A 27,788-nucleotide genomic window follows, 5' to 3' on the forward strand; every position below is an offset into this window, starting at 1 on the left:
TGTGCATGAGAAATTGGAACACAAGGCTTCAGGGGATTCTAACTTCTTGTTGCATGTATAGAAAGATCCAACTGAACACACGTTCCTCAGAAATTTTTCCGACTGTTACCTTTGGTGGATTTTTCGCTGTGCTTTTCTGAGACAGGATATAATGAGCAAAGGCGTACTCCACTAAAGCTCCAAATATGAAACTGAAGCAGATGCCGAGGTAAATGTCAATGGCCTTGATGAAACCGTTTGTTTTCGTAACGGAGTTCCGCGAGCCCATCATCAAGGTGGTCATTGATAGAACCGTCGTCACCCCTAGAAAGGTAAAATTGGAAACACATTTACTAGAAGAGTGTTTTGTGGGGGGCTTTGCAGTGGGAAGGCTTCATCCACATTCTTAACTGGGGTAGCAAAAAAACAAAAACAAAATCCGATCGTTCCCCTACAGTCCCTAAGACACAAAACAAATCATGATTTCTCTACACTGCCATCAAAATTGACGGGATCTCAGGAATCCATTCTGCCATTGAGGATAAAATGGGATAGAAGTGGGTAAATGACCCCAGGAAAGGATTTGTGTGGGGATCAGAGATCTTCCAGGATCACAGCTGATGGCTGCTTCGGAGGTATAATGACCCTATGGAATTATATCCCATTGAAATTCCTCCCATCTTCAAACCCTGCCCTCCTCCCAACCCAGAGTTCGCAACCCTATTGTGGGGGGCCCCACAAGGCTCAGGGTCCCCAACTTTTTGATTTGCATTGCCTAAAATTAATGGATAAACTAATCCAAGCCTCATATTAACAGGTGTGCCTATATAGCTGATAGACTTTGAGACAAAACAAAATTATATATAACTAAATTTAAATATATATAAAATGACCCCACCCACAAACTAAACACTCCCACAATCTCAAAAATTAAAAAAATTAAAGACTAATCAGGAAGGCTAAGAGATTGCAGGCAACTCAAGTTAAGATAGGAGGCTAGGGTTCCAAGTGAAAAAATAGTCTGTGTTTAGACAAACAAGACTTCCCCCTTCTGACCTTTCACCTTTGACCTCCTTGGAAGTGGCTTGCAGAATCAAATAGGAAGCATGGTTGCCTATCTAGTGCATCAGAATCAGGACATGTTGGGGCCCGTGGGACCCGATCTGCTCACTACCAGGCCTCCCAGACCTTTCTTTCCAACCCCACACCAGTAAATCACCCACCTGCCCATGTCTCCTTCTTCTACTTGCAAGCCTTCCATGCTCAGTTGCCTGTACTACTCAATGGAGATGCATGGGGCTAGCAACAAGTCTCTTTTAATTACTTCTTTTCACAACTGGGAAAGTATCTGCCATTAATCACTGACCTTAACATTTTTATTCCCCCAGTGTTTTTGTGAATGACAATTGAACCCAAAGGACTGATTTGCTTTTTTAGCAAGGAATTATCATACTGCATATTTTGGATATTGTGATGCTGTTTACTAATTTTGCTACTAATTTACTTTCTCCTTATAGCTGCATTCTTATGATCCCTGTTCAATTGTCTGAGGAAGTGTGTATGCACATGAAAGCTCCTATCTTGAATAAATCTTTGTTGGTCTTAAAGGTGTCGTTGGCCTCAAATTTTGTTGCGCTACTTCAGACCTACAAGGCTACCCAGTTGAATCCTCCTTATGATAAACTCTGTCCCATATACCTTTACCTTTACTCCAGTGGTCCCCAACCTTTCTGAGGCTGGGGACCGGCAGGGCATCGGGCCGCGCCCCCGCGGGCCATGCCCGTGCATCGGGCCGCGCCCGTGCATCGGGCCGCGCCCACGGGCCACACGGCCCGGCCCTGATTCCCTCTCCCTGCCCTCCCGCAGTAAGAAGCTTCCCGGGCCGCAAGCTTGCGGCCTGGGAAGTTTTTTACTGCGGGGGGGGGGGCGGGGAGAGGGAGCCGCGGCCTGGTGCCATGGCCTTCACGGCCCTGCACTGGGCCGCGGGCCGCAGGTTGGGAACCACTGCTTTACTCCATGCAAGTTGCATGATTCCTGGCATAGCCTTTTCATGGTTAAAGGGAACATCCTGCTCCCTTTTTCAACAATGCAAAAGCTGGATATATCCAAACCTAACCTCTTCCTAAACAACATTTCTGCTTTCCCCCTCAACATGCTTATTATTATATTATTATTATACTCCATGGATGTCCTCACCAATACATGTCCTTGCAGGAACGGAATCCAAGGTGATCCAAAAAGAAACCCAGGACAAAACGACCAGCAGAGTCGATGGCACATAAGTCTCCAGAAGGAAATAAAGGATATTTCTCTTGAGCTCAAACTGCACTATCAGTCTCGGGTAATTGCCTAGGTAGAGAAAAAAAAAAGACACAATGGAAAAGAAAGGAGACACGTTGAAATTAATACAGAAGGACCCATTGGCTCCCAACAATAGTTATTTCTTCAAATTTTGGAATCACTGAAGTTCGTCATCTTATAACTGGAAAGAGGGTATGCTTGGTGACAGTGAATAGAAAGGTGGGACATCCTTCAGGACACAGAAATGAGCAAGAGGTCCACTGTTGTGGAGGCGATAGACAGAGATGGACTTTTCACGTGGTTCAGAAGTAGTGCCTAAGGAACTGTTCCTCACAACTGCTGGATGTCCACAGAGAAGAAGAAGAAGAGTTGGTTCTTATATGCCGCTTTTCCCTACCCGAAGGAGGCTCAAAGCGGCTTACAGTCGCCTTCCCATTCTTCTCCCCACAACAGACACCCTGTGGGGTGGGTGAGGCTGAAAGGGCCCTGATATTCCTGCTCGGTCAGAACAGTTTTATCAGCCCCATGGCAAGCCCAGGGTCACCCAGCTGGCTGCATGTGGGGGAGTGCAGAATCGAACCCGGCATGCCAGATTAGAAGTCCGCACTCCTAACCACTACACCAACCTGGCTCATGTACTATGGGGCATTTCCCCATGAACTATGGGGTATTTCCCCATTTGCCTTTGGAGGCTTTTTCTCTTTTTTTGCCAAGCTGTAACTTATGGCCATTCTGCTGGATTTTCAAGGCAACATAATGAAGGGTAATTTGACATCACATGACTTGACAACATGGTACTATCATCAGTATCTCAGACACTGGTATCTCAGCTTGGTTAGGTTCAGTCACTGTGACTGGTTGATAGCTTTTTGGCCACCATGTACATGAATTTTACTAGGTCTATCATCTGGATCTGGACCAATCGAAAGCTTTAGAACTGATTTTTCTCCTCCTCTGTTGTCATCCATTACCTGTTTCGTGCTGGGATCTGGTTTCAAAGGTGTAGTAGCGCTCTACAGTGTACTGAGAGAGACGCAAGTTCTCAAGGCCACGTATGGAATCGTTTCCCTTCTGCCATGTGAACAAGACATCATTCTCATCATATCCCCCTAGAGATAACGAAGAAAAGTAGCATGATATTCGTCGATAAGTTGCTGCACATTTCCCAAGCCCCTTCCTGTGCACTCAAGGACTCCTGCTTAAGGGTTTACACAGTGATTGAATGAAATGGTTTGTGGTTTTGAGGACTAAGGGGGGAAATAAGAACATATCAAAAAAAAGAGTTTTTTAGATTTTTGTTTTTATATTAGCAAAGTGAAACCGATAATAATTTGATTTATAAAAGTCACAGATAAGATCGGAGGCCTCTTTATTATGTCTCTTTTTATTTCTTTTTTTTTCTGTTTGTAAACCCCCCCCCCTTTTTTTGTCTGTGTTGCATATTTTAAAAGATCTCTGAATAAAAGCGCTATTCTTTGTTTTAAGGGATACCACGTTGATCCGGCAGTTCTTGTTTCCAAACACGAAATCTTTTCTTATGAAGACAGATATCTTACACCCATTGTAGGCCCACCACCATGGTGGATACATTTTGTTATAGTTTTCCACCCCTGTTTGGGGTAATTACAAAACTAATTGAAAAAAAAAAAAAATAAAAGGCATCCAAAAACTCACTTTTTGTTCAATATGATCTGATTTACTTGGTTATGAAAATAAAATCAGTTTCTGTATGTAGCAACAGGAGGAGGAGGAGAGGAGGAGGGAGGAGGAGTTGGTTTTTATATGCCATTTTGCTCTATATGAAGGAGTCTCAAAGCGGCTTACATTCACCTTCCCTTTCCTCTCCCCACAACAGACACTCTGTGAGGGAGGTGAGGCTGAAGAGCCCAGATATTACTGAAGAAGAAGTTGGTTCTTGAATGCCACTTTTCTCTACCTGAAGGATGCTCAAAGCGGCTTATAGTCACCTTCCGTTTCCTCTCCCATAACAGACACCCTGTGAGGGAGGTGAGGCTGAGAGAGCCCTGATATTACTGCTCAGTCAGAACAGCTTTATCAGTGCTGTGGGCAGCCCAAGGTCACCCAGCTGGTTGCATGTGAGGGAGCGTGGAATCAAACCTGGCTAACCAGATTTAGAAATCTGCATTCTCCGAGGCAGCATATTCCATCTATGAACAGCCCTCACCATCAGAAAACGCTTTTTTATATTTGTGGAACCTCCTTTCTTGCAATTTAAACCCATTACTCATAGTCCTTGACTCTAAAGCTGCAGTTAACACCTCTCCAACATGTCTACCTTTTATGTAATTCAGCACAACAACGTTTTATTCAAGTTGTAAGCTTTTGTGTGCACAGAACACTTCCTCAGAAAATTAAGCAGAAATAACCAGGCCACATATATAAGGAGATAGTTGGTCATAGACTGGTACACAGCATAATGAAGATGTTTACCAGATCCACAGGCCTAACAGGAATAACAAACTAGGTTCATTTCATCTGGGTTCAACTAAGGTTGAAAGAAACATTTTAAGGGAATAAAAATGTCAAGATTCAAAATTAATGGACAGATACCTTGTGTGAAGCCTGGGGGTAATTAAATGAGAACCTGTCAATATGTTTAATCCATCTCTATCCTAGCATGGAGAGTTCTGTCCCCAGACCTGAGAATTAAATTTCAGTCTCCCATTTTAATTTACAGTGCATTTAAGTCTATTACAATCACTATTCAAATCTATTATCTCAAAAAAAAAATGAAGAGGATTTATGGCCCTTTGGGGGGGGGGATTATTAGAATATGGAGTCAGATAACAAACCAATATCCCTGTTGAGTCCTGGAGATTCCCTTGTTTTAGGGGTGCTGTAATGACTTGCAACTCTCTACCCATAGCACAAAGATTTATAACCCCTGTACGTAAAGTTTGCCATTTCAACATGGTTTTCTTCCATAAATGTATTGTTCCGGAATGTATTGTACAGGAATTATCTGTATTGTTTCTGTTACGTGTAAACTGCCCTGAGCCTTCGGGGAGGGCGGTATATAAATTGAATGAATGAATGAATGAATGAACGAACGAACGAACGAACGAACGAACGAACGAACGAACGAATGAACGAAAGGTATTTCAAATGCAAACAGTTTTATAATTCTCCATATTACTTGAAAAAACAAACCAGTAACATTTTAATTAAATGATCTAGCTTTCAACAAAATTGGTAAGACTGAGATTCAGTGGTTGACTGGCAAAATGAATAGCCCCAAACTGTGTTTCCCATTTAACACAAATGACTAAATCTTGCATCTAATATAGGATATGTCAATTCCCCAGGTATAAATCATCCCAATATTTCTTTTTGCAAAGCTTCTTCCCAGGTTGTAAGAATGATATTTGTGGCTACTTGGCGGAACTTGGAAATAAATGACTGACTGCTGTTAATTCGTATCACATATTATTTAAATAGCATTGATTCCAGGCATTTATCCTAATGACATCTCCGCCTGGCAATGGGCATGTAATTCCATAAGAAAAATGCCATGGGAGCTTGACGCAGAGCCCAATTACATCCTCAGAAAAGGCTAAACCAAGCTACATTTTAAAATAAGGGGCTAATCATTATTATTTCAGTTGCTGCTTGTTGTAATCAAGTTAATCACGGTAAACTAATATGATTTTAATGTGAAAATAATAGGCCCTTTCCTAGGAACCATCCGAGGAGCTGGCAAGTCAGAGCCTGGTCTTAACATAATGAGATTTCAGACATTACTTGAATTGAAAACAAAAAAACCCCAAGAAACCGGTCCTCAAGATTATCAGTCTTCACGTGTGGCCAGGTGTCTCTCTAGACTGCAAACCGGTTCCTCCTGCTTTTATCCTATAAATCAAACTAAAAAGCATCTCTTGAGGAATTTCCTATGGTAACAAATCAGCTCGCTATCCAAGTTCAATTTTTGCATGAAAAATAGCAATGGGTAGGGGAAAAAGGAAAACACCTTGATTCGAACCCTTTACAGTTGCTCACAACTGTTCACAGACATTCTTTCCCCATAGTAGACGAAGAGGAGTGGGGTTTAGACTTTATTTTTCTATACATTAAGGCAGGGGTGGGCAACCTGTGGCCCTCCAGATGTCCATGGACTACAATTCCCATGAGCCCCTGGGGCTCATGGGAATTGTAGTTCATGGACATCTGGAGGGCCACAGTTTGCCCACTCCTGCCTTAAGGAGTCTCAGAATGGCTTCCTATTTCCTTCCCTCAAGACCTAGTGTGATGTGGTGGTGAAGAACAGCAGCCTCTAACCTGGAGAACCAGCTTTGATTACCCACTCCTCCTCCACATGCAACCAGCTGGGTGAACTTGGGCCAGCCACAGCTTTCTCAGAGCTCTCTCAGCCTCACCTCCCTTAGACCGTTTATGCACTGGAGGTTTCATGCCTGGGTTGCAGGCTGGAGTTTTAGTCATGGCAGGTTGCCCCACTTCTTCCTGCACCTACACAGGGGAGCATTTGGCCCGGTGCACCTCATCGGCCCTCAATTTGTACTCCTGCATGACAGCTGGGGCAGTGAAGTTCCCAGTGCATAAATGGTCTTACTGGGTATCTGTTGTGGGGAGAGGAAGGGCAGGTGACTGTAAGCCACGTTGAGACTCCAAGAAGTAGTAGAAGGAGAAGAGTTGGATTTTATACCCTGCTTTCCACTACCCAAAGGAATCTCAAAGCAGTTTAATCAGCTTCCTTTCCTCTCCCCACAACAGCCCCACAATCCTGCGAGGTAGATGGGGCTAAGAGAGATCTGACAGGACAGCTCTGTGAGAACAGAACGATGAGGACTGTGACTAGCCCAAGGTCACCCAGTTGGCTACATGCAAAGGCGACAAAAAGCAGGGCACACAAAAAAAAACCCTCTCCTCCTTCTCTCCCCACAACAGCCATTTGGTGAGCCAGGTGGGGCTGAAGGAGTTTTAAGAGAATTGTGACTGGTTCAAGGTCACCCAGCAGGCTTCATGGGAACCATGCTGGTATAGTATATTCCTTCTGTTGTTGTTTCAGTGTCCTTTCCCCCCGTTCAAGCGATCCCAGCCAATCGAGAATTGCATGCTGAATGCAATATTGCCGTGCTTTGTAGTGAAACGGGTTCAGTGACATATCAGTAAAAAGCAACCTATTTATTTACAGGAATTTATATACTGTCTCTCAAGGCAGCTTACTAGTATTAAAAAATTCCATAAAATCACGAATAATAATAATACATTTAGCCTATTTAAGTACTTCCTGTGCCATCTGCATGGCCAGTCCTGGCTAGTCATGATCATTCTATGAACACAACTGTTTCTAAACTCATTCACAATGGCTGCATCTAACTTTAGCTCTAAAAAAAATAAGCCAGTCCACGGTTAGCAGATGTTTTGGGAAACTCCGAACTCCGGCAGTGGTGCCTGAATATATCTTCTTGTATTGTTTAAAAGAGGAAATCATATGGAAATCATATTGCCTGTCAGCATATTTAGAAAACCCAGGCTAGGTCAAATCAGGTGCTTTGGATTACCATAACAGGCATGTCAAACCAGCATGTTCCCTAGAGTGTTTTTTTTTTTACCTTTCACACAGGTTCATTGGGATGTTCTTGCAATGCGCTGAACTCTGATTTATGGGCTGTTGTTTTTTAAGTTAACCAGCTATCGTGACTGACAACGAGATCCATGCAATGAGGGTTCCGGAAACAAGGAGTGTCTATTCTGCAAGGCAGACGTAGAAAAGCTTGCCCTGCATATGTCTCAGTCTGCACTAGCTTTATGCACAGTTCCGGACAGACTTCAGAAGCCTGCTCCCAGATCTGACATTTTCTGATTTAAGGTATGCAAACATTCACACACAAATACACACACACACACACCTAACTGCTGAAATGAATTTGGTGCCAATGTATGCATAGGCCTGCAGCTGTTTAGATGCAAACCAACAAGCCTATTTGTGTAATTAAAATGGGAGCGGTTATTGTAAATGAAAATGTATTGCTCATGTATGCAGGGTGGATACTCGTCCAGCTGGCAAACACATTAAAGCTTCCTTCCTGAAATGGCTCAGTTGGTTAACAAAACACAGAACTAAATGGAAAGGTATTTGTGATTTATGTAGTCATGGTTTAGAGCAAATTTGCCTTGTTGACTTAACATGCAGTGTGTGCGTGTGTTTAAAACAAAGGATCCTGTACCAGGAGGAGGAGGAGGGGGAGGGAGGAGGGAGGAGGAGGAGAAGAAGAAGAGCTGGTTTTTATACCCCACTTTTCACTACCCGAAGGAATCTCAAAGCAGCTTATAATCCCCTTCTTTTCCTCTCCCCACAACAGACACCCTGTGAGGTAGGTGAGGCTGTGAGAGACTGCTCCGTGAGAACAGCACTATCAGGACTGTGATTAGCCCAAGGTCACCCAGCTGGCAGCATGTGGAGGAGCAGGGAATTAAACTCGACTTTCCAGATTAGAAGCCACCACTTTGAACCACTACACCAAGCTGGCAATGAGATTTGCACAACTTTTACATAAGCGTTCCCCAAACTATGTCTACAGTGATGCCCATTCAAAGAAGTCCTTTGAGCATCTTTGGGATGCAAAGGCCACAAAGTGCAGCAAATGAATGCTGGGACCATCCCCATCGCACGTGAGAATGTCTGTCAATCTTCCTTTTCACCTTAGTAAACCACCCCATATTGTAGGTGTGTGAGATCTCAGTGGAGATCGTGCTGATTGCTAAAGAAATATCTGCAGAGTTGGTTGCAATTTAGAGGCATTTCCTTATAAGAAACACAGAGTTTTGGGATTTACAGAGGATCCCTCTTGGTTTCTTGATGGCCCTGGAAGGATTTCCCGAATCAGTAGGAGTTAATTAATTTTAATATATTTTAATTGGTTAAACATTTATCAGGTGATATGACCATAGAACGTCAATGTCATCCCACCCACCTGTCCCAAAATGGCCAATGATGGGCCTGGAGGGGGTGGGAAGGGGAGGCCCCCGAGTGGGCATGTACACAATTATGCTTCCCAACCATATTCTGCACCATCAAGCCATGCCTAGGGTTTCTCGAAGCCTGAGAAATATTTCAAGGGTTTCTCAGTTGAGAAAGGCTGAGTTAGAGACTGGCTGGAGATCCCCTGGGGTCACAATTGATTTCCAGGAGATAGAGATCAGATCGCCTGGAGACAATGGCTTCCTTGGAAGGCGGGCTCTCTGGCAATATACCCCATTGAAGTCCCTCCCCTTCCCAAGCCCTATCCTCTTCAGGCTCCACCCCCAAAATCTCCTGGAGCTAGCATGCCTAGAAGAAACCATTTTGGAGAGGGGCATGGTTCAGTGGCAGGAGAACATGCTGGTGGTATGAAGAAGATCCCAGGTCTTGATCTGGTTGAATGATCCTAACTCCTGCTGCCTGTTACCAAAGACCCATCACTGCCTGAGATTCCAGAGAGTTACTAACAGAGTAGACAAGCTCACAGGCCTGTTGGCATAAGACAGCTTCACAACTCCATGTGACTTGTATCAAAACCATACAAACCTCTACGTCTCCAGTGAGTTGTCAAATAGCGATAACTATGTCTGCAGTGATCTTAGAAAGCCAACAGCAAAGCTCACAAAAATGGATAAGAAGGGGGGGGCAGGGTTGCCACGGATATTTTTTCACACTTGTTTTGGACATTATATTGCTAGTTTCCCTGTCTACCTATTTAAAACCTTCTCAAGGAGTCGGCAGAACTAAAAAATACAGAACAGCATCCATATATGCAAGGAGATGAGGGGCTGCCGTTTTCCTCGTATTTTAGAAGGGCCAGCCAACGTTTTAGGACGTCAAAGAGACAAAAGAGAGATTTGAGCAGGTCAGATAAATATGAATCACCACGTTCCAGCCCAGCTCGGGAAATATTTCCATCTTCCTGCAGAATGTAATACTTACAGCTTTCCAGCTGCAATCGGCACGTCTGCATATCCAGAGGATATTTTGACAGGTCCATGTTACAGGCAACAGTTGTAGTAATTCTGTGGAAAGAGAAAACACAGCAATCAATCAGTTTAATACGGTCATCGGCCAGCAGACTTCCAACATACCAATAAGAAAACACATTAGACTATTTGGCTGTGTAAGTTTTATACAAGTACACATTCTCTGATAAAACACACCTTAAAAAATGGTGCAGTCTGATCAGCTATGCATATGATGAAATATCTTCTAAGCAGTGAAGTAAGCGTAAATATAAAATAGAAACCTGGTGGTAAAAGTTACATTGTTCGCGTTTTCAGATCATTATATGACAGAACTATATGACAGAACTTTGCTACAGCTCAAGAGTATGATGATGGGGTATGAGGAGGAGGAGAGGTCAACATATTGGTAGCAGTAGAATAAAATGTGAGCGATTGTCTCTATTGCGTTTATCGAGCAGAGACAATGCCATGACTGCACAGGGATTTGGGAGAATCTACCCTAGAGCCTCTTGTGGTAAGGCAGCCGTCTGAAAGCTCTGCCCATGAGGCTGGGAGTTCGATCCCAGCAGCCAGCTCAAGGTTGACTCAGCCTTCCATCCTTCCGAGGTCGGTAAAATGAGTACCCAGCTTGCTGGGGGGTAAACGGTAATGACTGGGGAAGGCACTGGCAAACCACCCCGTATTGAGTCTGCCATGAAAACGCTAGAGGGCGTCACCCCAAGGGTCAGGCATGACCCGGTGCTTGCACAGGGGATACCCTTACCTTTACCTTTACCCTGAAAAACTGCGGAGGAGAGAACATTGTAAAAAAAAGCAACTGCACTTTCCATAGGAGTCCAAGAACGAACACCGTTAAAGCTTTTAGGAATTGCTGTCTGAGCCTTCAGTTGATATCTTGGCCACTGTCGCTCTGGATAACCCCATTTAGAAAAAAAATAATAGCATATGTAGCTGATGTAATGCTTTGTAATCATAGATGGACTGGTCTCTTAACTTAACGGGAAACTCATTGGTAGGGCATCGGTAGGGCAGTCCTAGAAGGCTCCTGATAGCCAGGACAAAAACAACTTCACCCCAATAGATCTTCCAGGACCACAGGGGCTGCTTGACAATGATCAGTGTCAACTTGCTAGTTTCCTCCTGTTCTACCACAGCTTTGTAGGAGGCGGCAACAGGTGAACGTAGCTGGCACTGCTGGTGAGGGCTAAGTGGCCCTGCAGTGTTGGCTTGTACGATTGCAGAACCATTCAGCTGGGTGAGTCCTAAACTATCTGGACTTCCCAGACAGTAACATTTTGGGCTTGTGCAATTCATGGCCGCCAGAGACAAACAAAACACCTTTAACATTTTTTACAAGGACAAATTTTCTACACCCCCTCCAGCATGTTTTACAATCCTAATGTTTTACTATATCTAATTTTATATTCTGATCCATGACTGTAGAGATAAATGAATTGGCCAGTTTTATCTGAACGTTTCTCTTTAAGCCATCCTTCTTTCTAGAACACTGGTTCTCAAACCCTGGGGTCCCGACCCCAAGTGGGGTCACCTGGCCCCTCCAATGGGGTTGCCAGGACAGGTTGGTGGCGGGCGGCAGTGGCGCCATGGTACTGGCCACCTCCATGCCGCCTCCAGATGGTTGAGCGCCTGCGCATTCGCCTGCACGCATGCGCACGCCTCCCCTGCCGCAGTTGAGAACCGTTGTTCTAGAAGATCCTTCATTTTATTCTCACGATCACTCTGTGAGGCAAGTTAGGCTGAGACAAGGTAATCCAAGGAGATTCATGGCAGCATAGGAATTCTAACCCAGGGTGTAAACTGCACGGAGCTTTTATTCCAATCCCAGGTCGATTCAGTCCCTGCCCTCTACACAGAATGCGATTTCCGTTTGGATTTTGGGCGATTTAAATTTTCCTTCTGCAGCAAGAAGGATTGATCCGGAGTGACCCTACCTTTATTGTGCGATATCTTGAAGTGCTTTTAATGCTCAATATCCATTGGGAAAGAAAGCTCCGTGGTAGAGAACCTCTGATAGGCTACACTTGGTCATGTGACACGCTTGCCTTAAAGGAGAAGCCCCTAATTTCTCTCAACTTCTGTCGGTCCTGGATTTTTCCTCCCTCCCCTGCCTTTTTCTATCTTCTCCCCCCACCCCCTTCAAGAAAAGAAAGAAAGAGGCTTGGCTCCCCCCCCCCCTTATGAGCCTCCCTAACCACGTGCAGAAGACTTTTCTGTTTCAACGGGGGGGGGGGGGAGAGGAAGACCCGAATTCAAAGCGATCTGAATTCAACAGGATTGACAATGGAATAAACAAAGTAAGTGCAGACTCTGCCCAGGTCACCCGAGTTCTAGTCAGGCACTCTAACCGCTGTACATTGAGCGACACACTGCTTGGTGTATACTTTTTCACACACACTCTCTCAAGAAACTAAAGCTACGAGCATAAAATTGAGTGATGGAATGAGGTGGGCGGGAATAATCTGGACACGATGTCTATCGTATCCCAAATTCTTGCCCTCCACTTCATTTTCTGCTCTCCGCTCCTAGAGTGGATTTGGATGGAGTTTTTCCAAGGAACGCTCGGGGGTCAACCACCTCTGAACATCCCTTGCCTGCCTGACAGGCAATCCTCAGATCTCCTGGCTACACAACGCACACCAAATAAATAATAGGTACACACAAGAAGAAGAGTTGTTTTTTATACCCCGCGTTTACTGCCCAAAGGAGGCTCAAAGCGGCTTACAATTGCCTTCCCTCCCTCTCCCCACAACAGACACCCTGTGAGGGAGGTGAGTCTGAGAGAGCTCTGAGAGAAACTGCTCTACCAGCACTGTGATGAGCCCAAGGTCACCCAGCTGGCTGCATCTGGAGGAACGGGGAATCAAACCTGGCTCGCCAGATTAGAGCCACAACACCACAAGACTTACCGTAAAGCATACAAGACGGTACCATTGGAGAACAGCCGTATGAGTCGATTCTCTACGGTGACCTCATGCAAGAAAGACCTTTTAGAGTCCACAATATATGTGTCGGGTACCCACAGGTATTTCACCAGCCGGGCATCCAGAGTAAAGCTTTTGTTCCCTTTAAAAACCAGGCGGGGATCTGTCCAGCACTGCCGCAAATATATTGTAGCTGTGTAGTCCTAGACAAAGAAAGAAAATCATGAGAATGTATTTACTTAAGATTGCTGTCTGTAGACCTGTGGAATGTCGTTTCCTCTAAGGATGCTTCTGTTTTCTGCTAACGTCATCTGAGCATATGTTTACTGAACGATCTATGAATTCCCATAGATATGGTTCCTGTTCAGGGCATCTTGAATATGGAGTTCTAAGCTAGTACATGAAAAGTCGGTCTGTTTTTCTACTGTATTCTTCTTTACAAGCTAGAAATAACGTCGGAGGACTGGCTTCGGTCCATGCCTGGATCTGGACTGCTGAAGCCTCTCCCAAAGACATGTTTCTAAGCGGCTAAGTATTATTGAAAGCCCTGGTATGGATGGCCCAAGCTAGTTCAATCTGTCTGGATTCAGATGCTAAATAGAGGCTGATTCCTAGGCTGATTCTGCACTTACTTTGTTTTTTCCATTGTCGATCCTGCTGAATTCAGATCGAATTGAACCCAGGTCTTCCTCCCCCCAATTGAAACAGAAAGTGCTCTGCACTTGGTTGGAAAAGCTCAGAATGGGGAGGGGAGCCTTTCTTTTCCTGAAGCGGCGGGGGGGGGGGGAGAGAGGATTGGAGACAGCAGCCTCACAGGAGGAAATAAATCCAAGAGGCAAATCTCTGCTGAGAGAAGTGTGGGCTTCTGGAGATCCCAAAGTGAGGGCAAAAATAAGGGCCATTTCGCATGGCTTCAAAGTAGCAGAATGGTTGCTATTTGGAAACGCTACTAATTTGACATAACCCACGACGTCGTAGACAATCTGCAACAATCCTGAAACCAATCAGCAAAAAGCGCTTCGTTGTGGCGCTTTCAGGGGAATCCAGAAAAGTGGATTCACCCTCCGGATAGCGATACACTCCTGCAACCAATCTGCAACAGTAGCGCTAAAGACCTGTGCGTTACCATTGTTGCTGGTTCTTCAAAGTCCCTCCCCCTGGCTCTCTCCTCCAAACTTCCGGCGAAGCGATCGCCATTTTTTTTTCTCCGAGCGAGCGGGGATAAACGCACCGGCGAGCCTCTTTCTGTTTAGAGGCTTCCCTGGCTTCAGTCCTTCACCTTTAGTCACTAAGCACAAACAACTGAAAAGCCCGTTTGCTGAAATAAAGTCCCTTTATTTTTTACAAATAAATTCAGCCGAAAATCGTGCCCGTGAGAGGGGGGGGGGGATTTTTTTTTTTATCACTCGAGGCAGCGTGCAAATGATCATACAATCAAACGACAGCTCACATTAGGCAGCTGGATGGGTCTCTCCGTAGCAACGAATCTACCTAGATTCATTGCTATGGGTCGTTTTTTTTTTTTTAAAAAACCTTTCTTAAAGGGAAAGGGGCTGTTTGGGAGCATGCTAACGGCTGCCCATTGGCTGCTTGACGGCCAGGGGCGGGACGAGCTTGGCAATAGCGCTTCCTTTCTAGCGATTTCTGCCGAGACCGGAAGCCTGTGGGAAACGCTAAAAAACGCAACTGATTCCACTACAAAGGCAGGTATGCATAACGACGAATTCCACTATTTTAAATGGCGATTTTTCATTCTGCAAACAATTTGCAACAAAGATCCCTGTGCGAAAAGGCCCTAAGTCTTGGGAGGGAAGCCTTGCAACTGTGAACCAGGAAGTCTTTGAACTGACACCCTAGCCAATCAGGGAAGGGATTTATTCAAGCTGGGAGAGGATAAAAAGCAAAGTGCAGACTCGACCCTGGTTAGGACTTGGAAGGGAGACCATCAAGTAATACCAGAGTTGCAACATAGAGGCAAACAATGGCAAACAACCTTATCTTGAAAAACCTCCTGAGACACCAGAAGCATTTCTATTGGGCTTGCTTGACAATGATCTGGAAATTAAACACGGTACCTTGTTTAGGCGCACGGTAATACCTGGGAGACTCTTATATGCTCAGAACTGGAAAACTACAAATTTGCCTACAGTAGAAGGCTGGGTTGTTAAACTTCTAGAATGAGCTGACATGGCCAAAGTCACGGCACTGGTCATAAAGAAAACAACTACTTCCTTTATGATGCAATGGAACCCTTTTGCAGACTTCTTGCAGGAAAGAGAAAAAGATGATTGGATAACCTGTAACTCTGAAGATTAAAGAAACTAAATGTAGACTTGCTTATTAATTGAATATGAAGAAATATATGTATGGCATATTCAGAATGGAATGTATAGTTTATGATTTATGATTTATAATATGGTAGGAGGGAGAAGCCAAAAAATAACCAAAAATAATTTATGATTTAAATATGGTGGGAGGGAGAAGCCAAAAAATCAACAATAACTATAACCTAATGTTATAATGTAATGTAAGTGATGTCAGATGTCCGTTCTTGGTTTTTTATTCGTTTGCTTTTTTTTTTCTTCCTTTTTCTGTCCTCTGTGCTAAAATGATTTAAAAATAGGAGATAAAAAAGAAAGAAAATCCTGCAGGGTTCCCATAAGTCAGCCATGATGATCGCATTTTCCTATACCATCACCACAAGTATTAATGAAAGGTAATTCTGTTTGTATGCGCTCTGATCATAGAAATGTAGGGTGGGAAATGAATTAAAAAAAAACAGCCTCTCTTCTTCTCCTTAACTACTGTTTTCATGACAAAAGTCATAAAAACAAGTCATCACATGGTGACAAGCAAGCCTAGGATGGATTCCGGTGTGTGGCTATGTTGGTCTGAAGCAGCAGAACAAAGTTGGAGAGCAGGGGGCTCCTTGAAGACCAGAAATGTTTCATTCAAGGTGTAAGTTTTCATGTGAAAAAGTGTGCATGCACCCAAAGGCTGATATCGTGCCCCTGGACTCAGACTTAGTTAAGGAAGCCTAAGGATTACTACCTGAATCACAATGTGATTTTACTACAGCCACCAGAAATTTAGCCACACACAAAGTTACTTGTAAATCTTAATCTCTTAATAACCAAGAACATTTAGCTTCTAGAGAGGTAGAGTCTAAGATAAAGGAAAAACCAGTTCAGCTCTCAAATCTGAAAATGCAGGGCAGCCCCAAAGAAAGTTCAGAAGTGGGGGGGGGGAGCTAAGTGCAGCAGGAACCTCTTTCTTTCTTTTCTTGAAGGGGGGTGGGGGGAGAAGAGGATATAGACAACAGAGGAGGGGGAATAAATCCAAGAGGAAAATCTCTGCTGAGAAAAGTTAGGGCTTCTGGAGCTTCTGATGAGAGAAGTTGGGGCTTCCCCTTTAAGGGAAGCCTTGCAACCTGGGAATGAGGAAGCCTTTGAACCGATGCCATGGCCAATCAGGGCTCTTCTACAGCATTGGAGGTTCCAGGCAGCAAGTTAGTTCAGGAAAAGCAGAGAGCTGCACCTTTACTCATGCTGATTTTTCAAATATTCACTCCAGGATATTGCAAGGGAAAGGTAGGGTCCCTCTGGATCAAACACGTTGTTGCAGAGGGAAAATTTAAATCGGCAAAAATCAAAATGGAAATTGCATTCAGTGTAGGTGGCAGGGAATGAATTGACCTGGGATTGGAATAAAAGCTCCGTGCAGATTCAGCCCTAGTTTCAAATCCTGACATGCCATGGAGGCTTGCTGGGTGACTTTGGGCCTGTCACACTCTTTCAGCCTAAGGTACCTCACAGGGTTGTGAGGAAAAAGTGGACAAGAGGAGAAATACGTAAGTTGTTTTGGGTTCCCGTTAGGGAGAAAGGTAAGGTGCAAATGAATAAAATAAAATAATATTCACAGCCTTGTCCTCAGTTGGATAAACCGGAGTGGCCTTGCCTGTTCCACATACTATTGTGCTATTCGATGGACAGGAAAAAAATTTTCACATTCAGAGTAGTTCAGCAGTGGAATAGGCTGCCTAAGGAGGTGGTGAGCTCCCCCTCACTGGCAGTTTTCAAGCAAAGGTTGGATGCACACTTTTCTTGGATGCTTTAGGATGCTTAGGGCTGATCCTGCGTTGAGCAGGGGGTTGGACTAGATGGCCTGTATGGCCCCTTCCAACTCTATGATTCTATGAAAATTCAGGGGGCAAATGATTACGGCGGTGAAATGTCCAACGGCAAATGTCCACTCCACTGCAAATTCTGGATAAACAGTGCGGAGAATGTTAAGGAGCTTTTGGACAAAGGGTGTTAAATACCAGCAGCAAAAGCCAGAGACTCCATGTATATCATCATTCCCCTTCAGATTTTATTCTCCTGCTGTTAGGGAGGGGAAACTTCCTCACCTAAACGATTGAGACGATGCACCATTATGTATTTCAAAGCAGTGAATTATTCATCCCAGCAATGAAGGTGAACACCCCTGGGTCATTTGTACTTCAATTATTTATCGAGCCAGAGAGAGTACATCTCTATAATGTTCTGTGTGAGACTTGGGGAAAAGAAAACAATGTAAGTGGTACAGGGATGAGAACATTCTAGTCCGAGGAAAGATTTGTTGATTAATAGCTTTCGGATACTTGGGAAGTTAGCTTCATGAGAGGTTGCGTCAACTTGCTGAAGATTTCCTATGTGTTGGCAGGGCTTCAGTCTTCTGTAGACATGGATGAACAGGAAAGGGGTATGGCATTGTACAGGCGCAGTCCAACACTTTGGATCTCTCTGATCTATTGTTTGAATTCTGTGGACCATGAATAGTACAGAAAAGTGTTCATTCGTGGGCTCTGAAGAGTCCCTTGGGGGAGCAGTATACAGTGAAGGGGGATTTGGCAAAAATCGACTCCTGCTGGTTCAGGATGCTACACAAAGGGAACGAGAGCTTGCACAAAGGCAAGTGTAATGTATCCATTTGAAGCCCACTGTGCATATCATACACCTTTCTTGAGGGTCCCTTGAGCTCACCAGTAGCTTGGGGGGGGGGCAGCTGAAGACTAGCTCTTTAGCGTACAAGGAGAGTTTCCGGTGAAGCCCTGTGTGATGGACCGCACTTAGAAATACAAGGCTTCAAGTGATTTATTTATTATGATTGGATTTCTATCCTGGCACTTCTCAAAAAGACTCATGGCAGGTTACAAGATAAAACCATAAAACCCCATAAAACCCCTAATAACTGTACCCCCTAAAAGCAGCAGCAAGATTGTTATAGAACAAGTCTCTCACCCCCTCGCCAAGCCACCCCTTGAGGGGATGCACAGGTGTAAGTGTGGCGGCCTGATCCCATGGAGGGGCCCAGCTGATCTTAAGCTGGCACCCTGGCCTCACCCAAAGACCTGGTGGAAGACCTCTGTCTTGCAGGCCCTGCAACAGGGCCCTCAGCTTTTCTGCGAGCTCATTCCACCAGGTCAGGGCCAGGACCAAAAAGGCCCTGGCTGAGGTTGAGGCCAGGCGCACCTCCCTGGGGTCAGGGACCTCTAGCAGATTAGTATCTGCAGAGTGAAGACACCTGCTGGGAACATAAGGAGACAAGCGGTCCCTCTTATGAAACAACAGCAACAGTCTCTGAGGGGTTTAAAATCTTCACTAGACTGAAAGATCCAGGGCTACAGGCTGCTCTGAGCCTTGTAACTGGCTAGCTACAGCAGAGTTACACTGGCTGTGGGCTGGAGAGGCCAATCTGAGGAGAGTTTAGTCTGAGAGGTTTGATTCTTAGCTGACAAACTTCCCTGAGGAGAAACTCTAGTGGGAGAGTAGAGTGTCTGGTCAACTCATGTAGTAATTTGGCAGAGAGAATTTGAGTAGTCAGGTGTTTATTTCCAAATTAAGCCAAGTTGGTAGGAGAATCCATCTAAGGGAGAGAGGGAGGATGCTGCCTAGTTGTAAGGGGACATCAAGGGTGTATTTCCTAAGATACATTTGTGTGAGGTAGAGCTTTAGTCACCTCAGAAGGTAGTGGACGACTGGTTCATCCAGGAAGGTAAAAAGTTGTGTCACCAGCTGAGAGGGTCCACTTTCTAAGAACCAGGGAGTTCTTCTGAACTCCAGAATACAAAGAAAAATGAACATGTTGTGGGATTACTATTATTGTTGTTGTTGTTGTTATTATTATTGGATTTATTTCCTGCCACTCCCTAAAAGGCTCGTGGTGGGTAACAGACATCGTTAACCCCGTTAAAATTCCCATTAAAACTATAAGATCCCCAACACAGTACAAAAACCTCTCAGTGTAAAGAAACCGTAACATCTGACAGAACAGCCTGCGGACAACTGAAAAGCCAGTAATTAATTGATTTGTATAAAGAAATTTGATCCCTCCTTCTAATGTCCCTTTCTCTCTCCCAAAATAAATTTTTTGTTATTAAAAATGCCTCAGTGCCATTGTGAGAAAGGATCTGTTAAGAATAGGTGGCTCTACACCTTTCCAGAAAGTTCCAGGTGTAAATCAAGCTGAGAAGCTCTAACAGTGACGTGGGATAGGGAGCTTCACTTGTTAACAAAGGAAATCATGCTATGAGGCTAACTTGGGCCTATTCTGCACACAACAGATAATGCACTTTTAATGCACTTTAGAAGTAGATTTTCCTGTTCTGCACAGGAAAATCCAGCTGCCAAAGCACATTGAAAGTGCATTATCCTATGTGTGCAGAATGGGCCCAGAGGTCTCTGAAACACCACTTATTTTTGGAGGGAAAATTTACCTCAGTGTGGGGAAGGGTGCAGAGGTAACTGTCATATCCAAACTGCAGAGGACTGCAGGTGGGCAGTCAGTTTGAACAGAATCTGTGGCAAGATGACCACAGATATAGCCTTGCTTTGCTTTCAGGGCTGTTTTAATTCTGATCCTGCTCAGGAAGTCCCGTTGGGAAAATGGACGTGGGAATCCTGAACGTGAATCAGAAACTTGTATTCTAAAACCGTTTAAATTCACCCAGTAGACCACCTAAAAATTATTTATCAGGAAAAGTCACTCTGAGGAAAACAAGAACCTGAGCAAGGCAGTATTATCAAAAGAAAAGGCACAGTGCCAGGCTGTGACATGGGGTGCTCTTTGTGCTTACCATATCAGTTTCCGAAATGCTGGAAATACTTGCAATGTTCACGCTCATGGCTATCATCACAGGCTTTCCTGCAGAAGTTAAAATGAAGTCTGATTTACAGGAAGCAAAAGCTGTGTGTTACATGGATATAGAGACAGAGCTATTCTGTATTTATCTACCATGCCCAAAGAGCCTCTTGTGACGCAGAGTGGTAAGGCAGCGACATGCGGTCTGAAGCTCTGCCCATGAGGCTGGGAGTTCAATCCCAGCAGCCGGCTCAAGGTTGACTCGGCCTTTCATCCTTCTGAGGTTGGTAAAACGAGTACCCAGCTTGCTGGGGGGTAAACGGTAATGACTGGGGAAGGCACTGGCAAACCACCCCGTATTGAGTCTGCCATGAAAACGCTAGAGGGTGTCACCCCAAGGGTCAGACATGACCCGGTGCTTGCACAGGGGATACCTTTACCTTTACCTTTTTACTATGCCCAGGCAGACGCTATCAGATTATCCCTATGTGCTTCCAAAATCAGTCACTGACTTTAGGGAGGTTGGGGGCAAACTAAACACAAAGTTCCATAAATTGGGAGATCCATATGAAGATCTCCCAACCACATCTGGAACAAAATCAAACAGAATGTCATTTTCAGGGACTACATTCTTAAGTTTTGGGTGATCCTCACAGGGTCACCCTGACTCCATGACATCCCTTCCAGTTCTATGCCCAAAGTGAGGCTGTCTACCTGCAGATCTTTGGGAATCAGGGCCCTTGGAGATCTTTGAGAATTACAACAGATCTCCAGACTACAGAGAACATGGCTGCTTTGGAGAGGGGATTTCCTCCCTTCTGTAAACTGTGTACTTTCCATCCTAACCTAGAGTTAGCAACCTAGCGGAAAGGGATTTTGTGCAACAGCATGACCCAGGAGGGGCTGTGGCTCAGTGATAAAGTCCCAGGTTCAGTCCTTGGCATTTCCAGGTAAAAGGACCAGACAGTGGAGATGTGAAAGACCTTTGTCATTTAAAAGAAAAGAAAGAACAAGTTTTGAACCAGGGCCGACTCCTAAACTGAAGCTGATCTCAAACGGGCAGATACACAAACTATAAATCATGAAGGCCAAGAAACGGCTTCCTCCTTCCAAAGGATGACGGCCTGTTTCATGAGTCCTACATGGCTGCAAAAGATGACCTACCACCAAAGTTCGGCCTGAGATATTTGTTGTATCCCTGGGTGAGATTCCCAAAGCCAGGGAGGGACGATGCAATCCGATACTCCGCAGTGCTGTCAGCGCTGTGACCCAGGATGCACTTTCTGGGGGGGAAAGAGAATTATTATATGTGGCAGCAGATACCCAGCCCATCTGTTGTACAGCTGCATCCTTTCTCTTATACGCTAACTAAACAGAATCTTCATGCAACATTGAGGCACCATTTTGTAACCTGAGCAAACAACCGTTTTTATGCTGCTTGTAGTTGTAGAGAAAGGTGCGTTGTGTCCAATTAGCAATTGGTAGATCTAAGAAGGACACATATGTATGTGAGCCAGCGTGGTGTTGTTAAGAGCAGCAGACTCTAATCTGGTGAACTAGATTTGAGTCTCACCAGTTCTCTTAGAGCTGTTCTCACAGAGCAGTTCTCTTAGTGTTCTCTCAGCCCCACCTACCTCACATGGTGTCTGTTGTGGGGGGGAGGAAGGGAAAGGTGTTTGTAAGCTGCTGTGGGCAGTGAAAAGCAGGGTATTAAAAAAACCCAGCTCTTCTTCTCATCTATGATTAAGAACCACACAAATTGTGATATTCACAGAGTAGAACAGAACAGAATATGGGAGAGAGGGAAGATTTACAGAAAAACTGACTGCATATCGAAACGTATGATGCAGAGTTTCAGATTCCAGGAGCAAATCTGAAAAATCTCAAAAACGTTTTGCCTTTGCTTCTATCTTTTAATACAATTAACGTGACATGTATACTTTCCCTTTACAGACAAAACAATACATTTAGTTGTGATAGCGGGATCATGCTGAGCACAGGCCATAAGTCAGTACTACAGTATAGAATGCAGGCTCTGACACCCACAGTTAACGCAAAGATCTTAGGTACCAGGACTTGAAAGGAGAACAATTTCTAGACAGAGGAGACAACCCTGAGTTAGAGGATCAGTGATCTGATATTAGAGATCCACATGGGCAGAAACACCTAGAATCTGAACTCCAGAAGTACCTATTAGTGCTAAATTCTTTCCCAGAAACACACATTGGGTTGGAAGACAGAGCCGATTTCCTACATGTTCCAGCATTTCAATTTTCTACCAGCAGAAGGAGCTTTCTGACAGCTTGAGAGTGCTTGTGCCCTGTGCTTCCTCTGTGCCTCCGTTCACGGATACATCTAGACCTTGTGAGGAACAGAGGAAGGAGAAAATAGAACAAAATGGCTCTGGCCAGTCACAGAGGCACACTTGGGAGTGAAATTTAGCTGTGGTGGGAATAGAGAAGTGTCCCCCCTAACCTGGATAGCTCAGTCTAGCCAGGGCCTATTCTGCACACATTGGATAATGCACTTTCAAAGAGCTTTTGCAGCTGGATTTCCCCATGCAGAACAGATAATCTACTTCGAAAAGCACTTTGAAAGTGCATTATCCAATGTGTGCAGAATTGGCCCTGGTCCCCTCAGAGCTTGGAAGCTATGCAGGGTCAGCCCTGGTTAGTACTTGGATGGGAGACCCCCAAGGAAGTTCAGAGTCAGTATGCAAAGCCATGGACACTCTACCGCAGCCGTTTTCAACCTTTTGACTGTAAAGGAGTCCCTGAAATATTTTTCAGACTTCAAGGAGATCTGGAACCAGGCCAGAAGTGATGTCATCTAACCCCGCCTCCCTGCCATGTCTGAGCAAGACTGGGGGAGGGAGAGAAAGGAAGCGGTTTTAGGCAGGAGTCCAGGCTCCACCCCCTGTCCCAAGCATCATAACCCTGTGAGAACGTCACCTACAGGTCAATGGAAGCGGCCAGTTCCCTGCTTTCACAGCAATGCTGGGAATAGCTTGTGGCCATTATGGCAGAATATAGGGGAAAGGCTGGGGACCCCCTAGGGAACTGTCACAGGGTTCTAGGGAGCCCTGGTTTGGAATCCCTGCCCTATAGGGTCATCATAAGTCAGCGGTGACTATCTGGAACTTTCTAGCACCTCTAGAGAATGCTAAGGGCCCTGCGGGAAGTTCCAGCATTCCGCAGGGCTTGCAAAATGGAGCTCTTCCGCCAGGTTTATGGTTGAGGCATGGAAGATCTCGTGGGCCCCCTAGATAAAGCACCACCTGGCCAGACCATGGCCACTGGTGGATCGCCAGCACCGTAGCCCTATGGTGCACTGAGAGATAGCTGTTAGTGGCTAGGGGTGGGTGGGAAATATTTTGCTGACTGGTTATATCTAGTTTTAATGGGGATACAGATTTTATTGTGGGGTTTCATCCTGTAACCTGCCACAAGATGGCTTGCCGGGAGCAGCGGGAAATAAAATAACAATAATAACAACAACAATAACAACAGGAAAAGAAGAGGAGGAGGAAGAGGAGGAGGAGGAGGAAGAATTGGTTTCTATACCCCACTTTTCACTACCTGAAGGAGTCTCAAAGCAGCTTACAATCGCCTTCCCTTTCCTCTCCCCACAATAGACACCCTGTGAGGGAGGTGAGGCTGAGAGAGCCCTGATATTACTGCTCAGTCAGAACAGCTTTATCAGTGCTGTGACAAGCCCAAGGTCACCCAGATTGCTGCATGCGGAGGAGCGGGGAATCAAACCTGACTTGCCAGATTAGAAGACGCCGCTCTTAACCACTACACCACACTAGCTCTTTCACTGCATGAAATATTTGAACGTCTCTGAGGCCACAGAAACACAGTCCATCAAAATAACAAGAATATTCCAGTGAAGAGGAACATGACATACATTTATCAAATTATGCCTGGGGTGGGAGAAATGGATCGAAGAAGTTTTTTTTTCTTTTTCTCCCATAACGCTAGAATTCAGGGACATAGTTAAATTGATGGGCAATAGATATAGGACAGACGAAAGGAAATGATTCTTTATTCGATGCATAATGAAATTGTGGGTGACAAGCATAGATTACTTTGAAGGGGGGGGTAGAAATTCATGGAGGAGAGATCCATCAATGGGTATGAGCCATGGAGAGCAATGAGAACCTCCATATATGTAGACAATAAACCTCTGAAACCCAGTGCTAGGAGGCAACATCTGGGGAAGGCCTTGGCCTCTATGCCTCTTTGTGGAATTCCCAATGCTAATGTTTGGCTGCTTTGCGAATGGACAACCGGTTAGATCCAGCAGGGCTCTGTTTATGTTCTTATGATAGAGGTAGGCCCATATCTATGGGGGGGCCTCCCTTCTCTTAAGTTAGAATTCTGCCCAATTGCACAGGCAGAATTTGATGGTCAGAGAAAGAACAGGAAGGAGATAACTACTCATAGGATAGATTAGGGGTGACCAAACTGTGGCTCTCCAGGGGTCCATGGACAACAATTAGAATGAGCCCCAGGGGCCCAAGGTCAGTCAGCTGGCTGCATATGGAGGAGGAGCCAACAATGGAGGTCAGATGGGAGAACCCTCTTTGGGTGCCTGTAGAACTTGACCCCTTGGTCCAATCTTTTGGGGACTTGAGGGTTCTTTTGAGGAGAGGCTCCCACAGCAATGCTGCAAATTTGGTGCCTCTACCTCAAACACCACCACCCCAACCATGGAACAGACGAGAACCCAGTTCTCCAGATGAGAGTGCACTGCTCTTAACCAGGACATCACGACACAAAGGGCAACAGACTGGGTTTCTCGCCCTATCTGAATTCCCAACGATCCCCTTTTGTGGAGATTTACTGTGCAGCAGAGAACGGCATAATCACTGAGGCTGGTGCCAACATTCTAGGACAGTAAGTATGAAACAATGTGGTAAACATCTGCCAAAGAACTCCTCCCTGTCTCTGTCCCCTCCATAAATCTTTGGCCTCTCTGCCTGGCTTCTAGTGTCAGAGCTCATGGCACAAATCCCATGGAGGAGGGATAATTTTTTATTAAAACTTCAACACTCTGGCAGGGGGAAGATCCACATCTGTTTTTGTTGCTGCTCGAGGTTATTCCTCGATGACAAACTCTGCGCTGGAGGACCAGTGAGGTCAGAGCAGCATTCCTACCATGCTTGGGACTCGGACAATTGTGCAAGGATGCTTAGTGTAAGGGACAGCTAATACTGTGTGTTGGAATGTGACCTTACTTTCCAGTGTAAACCCATCCTTAAACCCATCCTAAATATGCTACCACAGATCCCAAAAAAGCAGTACGCCTTGGTAAGAACTGGCCATATCTTTCCTTCCAGAGCTGAGCTCCCAGGTGATTCTGCTGCTTACTCCTCCAAGCTGCCTCCCCCAGCAGGGGGCGATCTTGTCCAATTCCGCCTCTTCATAGCAACCTCTATTTTGCATAGCATTTGTCCACCCTCGAACACTGAAGCCAACCTTTTGGGGCAGCCTTTCTCGACTTTATCACCATTGAGAAAGCCCTGAAAATTCTTCAGGGTTCAAGAAACCCCAGAAGTGGCATGATCGTATAGAATATGGTTGCGGAGCATAGCTGTGTACATGGCAACCTGGGGGCCCTCCCCTTCCCAGCCCCTGCAAGTCCATCGCTGGCCATTTTGGAAGGGAGGGTCTACATGACCATAAATGGTCATATCACCTGATGTTTAACCAATTTAAAAAATACATTAAAATTAATTAACTCCCACTTATTCAGGAAACCCAGCAGAGACACAGTCAGCCTGTGTGTAATATCTGTGCAAGAATTCTCTTTCAAATGCTCGGAAGATCAGCTCATGGGTTTCCTGGAAGCATGGAAGACAACACTTGAAGGTTACTGTGGCTGTAACTGTATGTGCACTTACAAGAAAGCTAGAAAGATCAACATAATTTTGTCAAATTCTTGCCCACTGCGGCTGAGATAAATACATCAAAAGTTGCCCTTTCACCACAGTAGAACACTCTGCTGAAATCTTGGGTCAAATTAGGTGGCAATCTGTATTATTTTGAGGCAATTTATAAAATAGTACCTGTTGTCTGTAGCACTGCCGAAGACTGAGTTTGTGGTCCAAAACAGGATCGTAATTTTGGGAAAGTGATTGGCCAGTGCATGGTCAGATCTCATCTGCCAGATCCAGTCAGTTCAAACTGAAACTGACCAGCAGTGTGCACTGGTGAGAATATCTTTGTTTCTGTGTGGGTTTGCGGTGGGTTTCTCTCGTTTCTCTAGTTTAGTTTTGTTCTCCTGTTACTTGAATGATCATGTAGGGGTCACTGTAAAGAGCTGAAATGAACTCCCAGTGTCCTGGGTGTAGTCTGCACAGAGCTTTTCCCCCAGTCCCAGTTCGAACTAATCCCTCCCGTCTGAATTCGATTTGCATTTTGATTTGGGGTGCTTTAAATATTCCCTCTGCAACATCCATGATTGATTCGTGGTGACCCTACCTTTCCCCCATGATATCCAGAAGTGGATATAAGCCTCGATATTTGAAAAATCGGCATCAATAAATGAGCAGCTCTCTTTTTTTTTTGCGAATTAACTCTGCCTAATGCCTTGTGCCTCCAACACTGTAACAAAGCAGACTTCCCTGATTGGCCAGGGCATGAGTTCAAAGTCTTCCTGGTTCTCAGTTGCAAGGCTTGTCTTAAAGTGACTGCGCTCCAGAAGCCGTAACTTCTCTCAACAGAGGTTTGCTTCTTGGGTTTATTCCACCCTCCTCTGCTGTCTCCAATACTTCCCCCCCCCCTTCATTCAAAAAAAGAAAGAGACTCCTGCTGAGCTTGGGCCCTCTTCCCGCTCTGAGCTTTCCCAACTGAGTGCAGAACACTTTCTGTTTCAATTGGGGAGGAGGGGTAGAGGAAAACCCGAGATCTGAATTCAGCAGTATCCGCAACAGAAAAAAAAAGTAAGTGCAGAATCAGCCCTGATCTCTGAAGCCACAGATTTAACAGGATCTTCCACATTTTTGTGCCATAAAGCTCTCAAAGAAGCTATAGGCATTTCTTCTGAATGCATCAGACCAACTGAGCAGGCGCTTGATGGTAACCTCCTTTCCCCTTGCTTTCAATAAGTTTTCTTTATTCCTCTGGTGGTGAATAAACGGTTTGAATCCAGTTCACAGACTACTTCAAACTTCCTTTTTGCCTGCAAGAAGTGCTTCAGAGTGAATTATTGCTGTTTTTAATTGTTTTGAACTCTGAGATTCCTGTCTCCTGAAGCATTACTGTAGAAGAAAAAAGTCTCAAGCGGGTGATGGCGAAGTGATTTAATGTTCAAACCAAATTCACAATATTCAAAATTTCAAAACGGATTCCCAGATATATGTCCGTTTTCGATTTCTTCATCAGTGAATTCTAAATCTCAATATTGTAAAAACTCAATCCTCTAATAATGTTTTTTGATTGTTGAACATAACTTAGTCTCTATAAT

General features: G+C 44.9%; 1 protein-coding gene across 3 annotated transcripts in view; it reads right to left on the bottom strand.

Moving 5' to 3' along the window:
* Positions 1-27,788, bottom strand: part of GABRP (gamma-aminobutyric acid type A receptor subunit pi) — a 48,682-nt gene that overhangs the window by 6,632 nt on the left and 14,262 nt on the right. For all 3 annotated transcript variants that reach the window (XM_077312957.1, XM_077312968.1, XM_077312948.1), the window contains exons 4-10: positions 21,480-21,598; positions 20,311-20,378; positions 13,179-13,396; positions 10,223-10,305; positions 3,252-3,389; positions 2,176-2,328; positions 110-303 (exon numbers count right to left, since the gene is read on the bottom strand). In XM_077312957.1, the coding sequence (XP_077169072.1) occupies positions 110-303; positions 2,176-2,328; positions 3,252-3,389; positions 10,223-10,305; positions 13,179-13,396; positions 20,311-20,378; positions 21,480-21,598 (973 nt within the window). The remainder of the gene's footprint in view (positions 1-109; positions 304-2,175; positions 2,329-3,251; positions 3,390-10,222; positions 10,306-13,178; positions 13,397-20,310; positions 20,379-21,479; positions 21,599-27,788) is intronic.

Source organism: Paroedura picta, chromosome 1, assembly GCF_049243985.1.
Source record: "Paroedura picta isolate Pp20150507F chromosome 1, Ppicta_v3.0, whole genome shotgun sequence".
NCBI lineage: Eukaryota > Metazoa > Chordata > Lepidosauria > Squamata > Gekkonidae > Paroedura > Paroedura picta.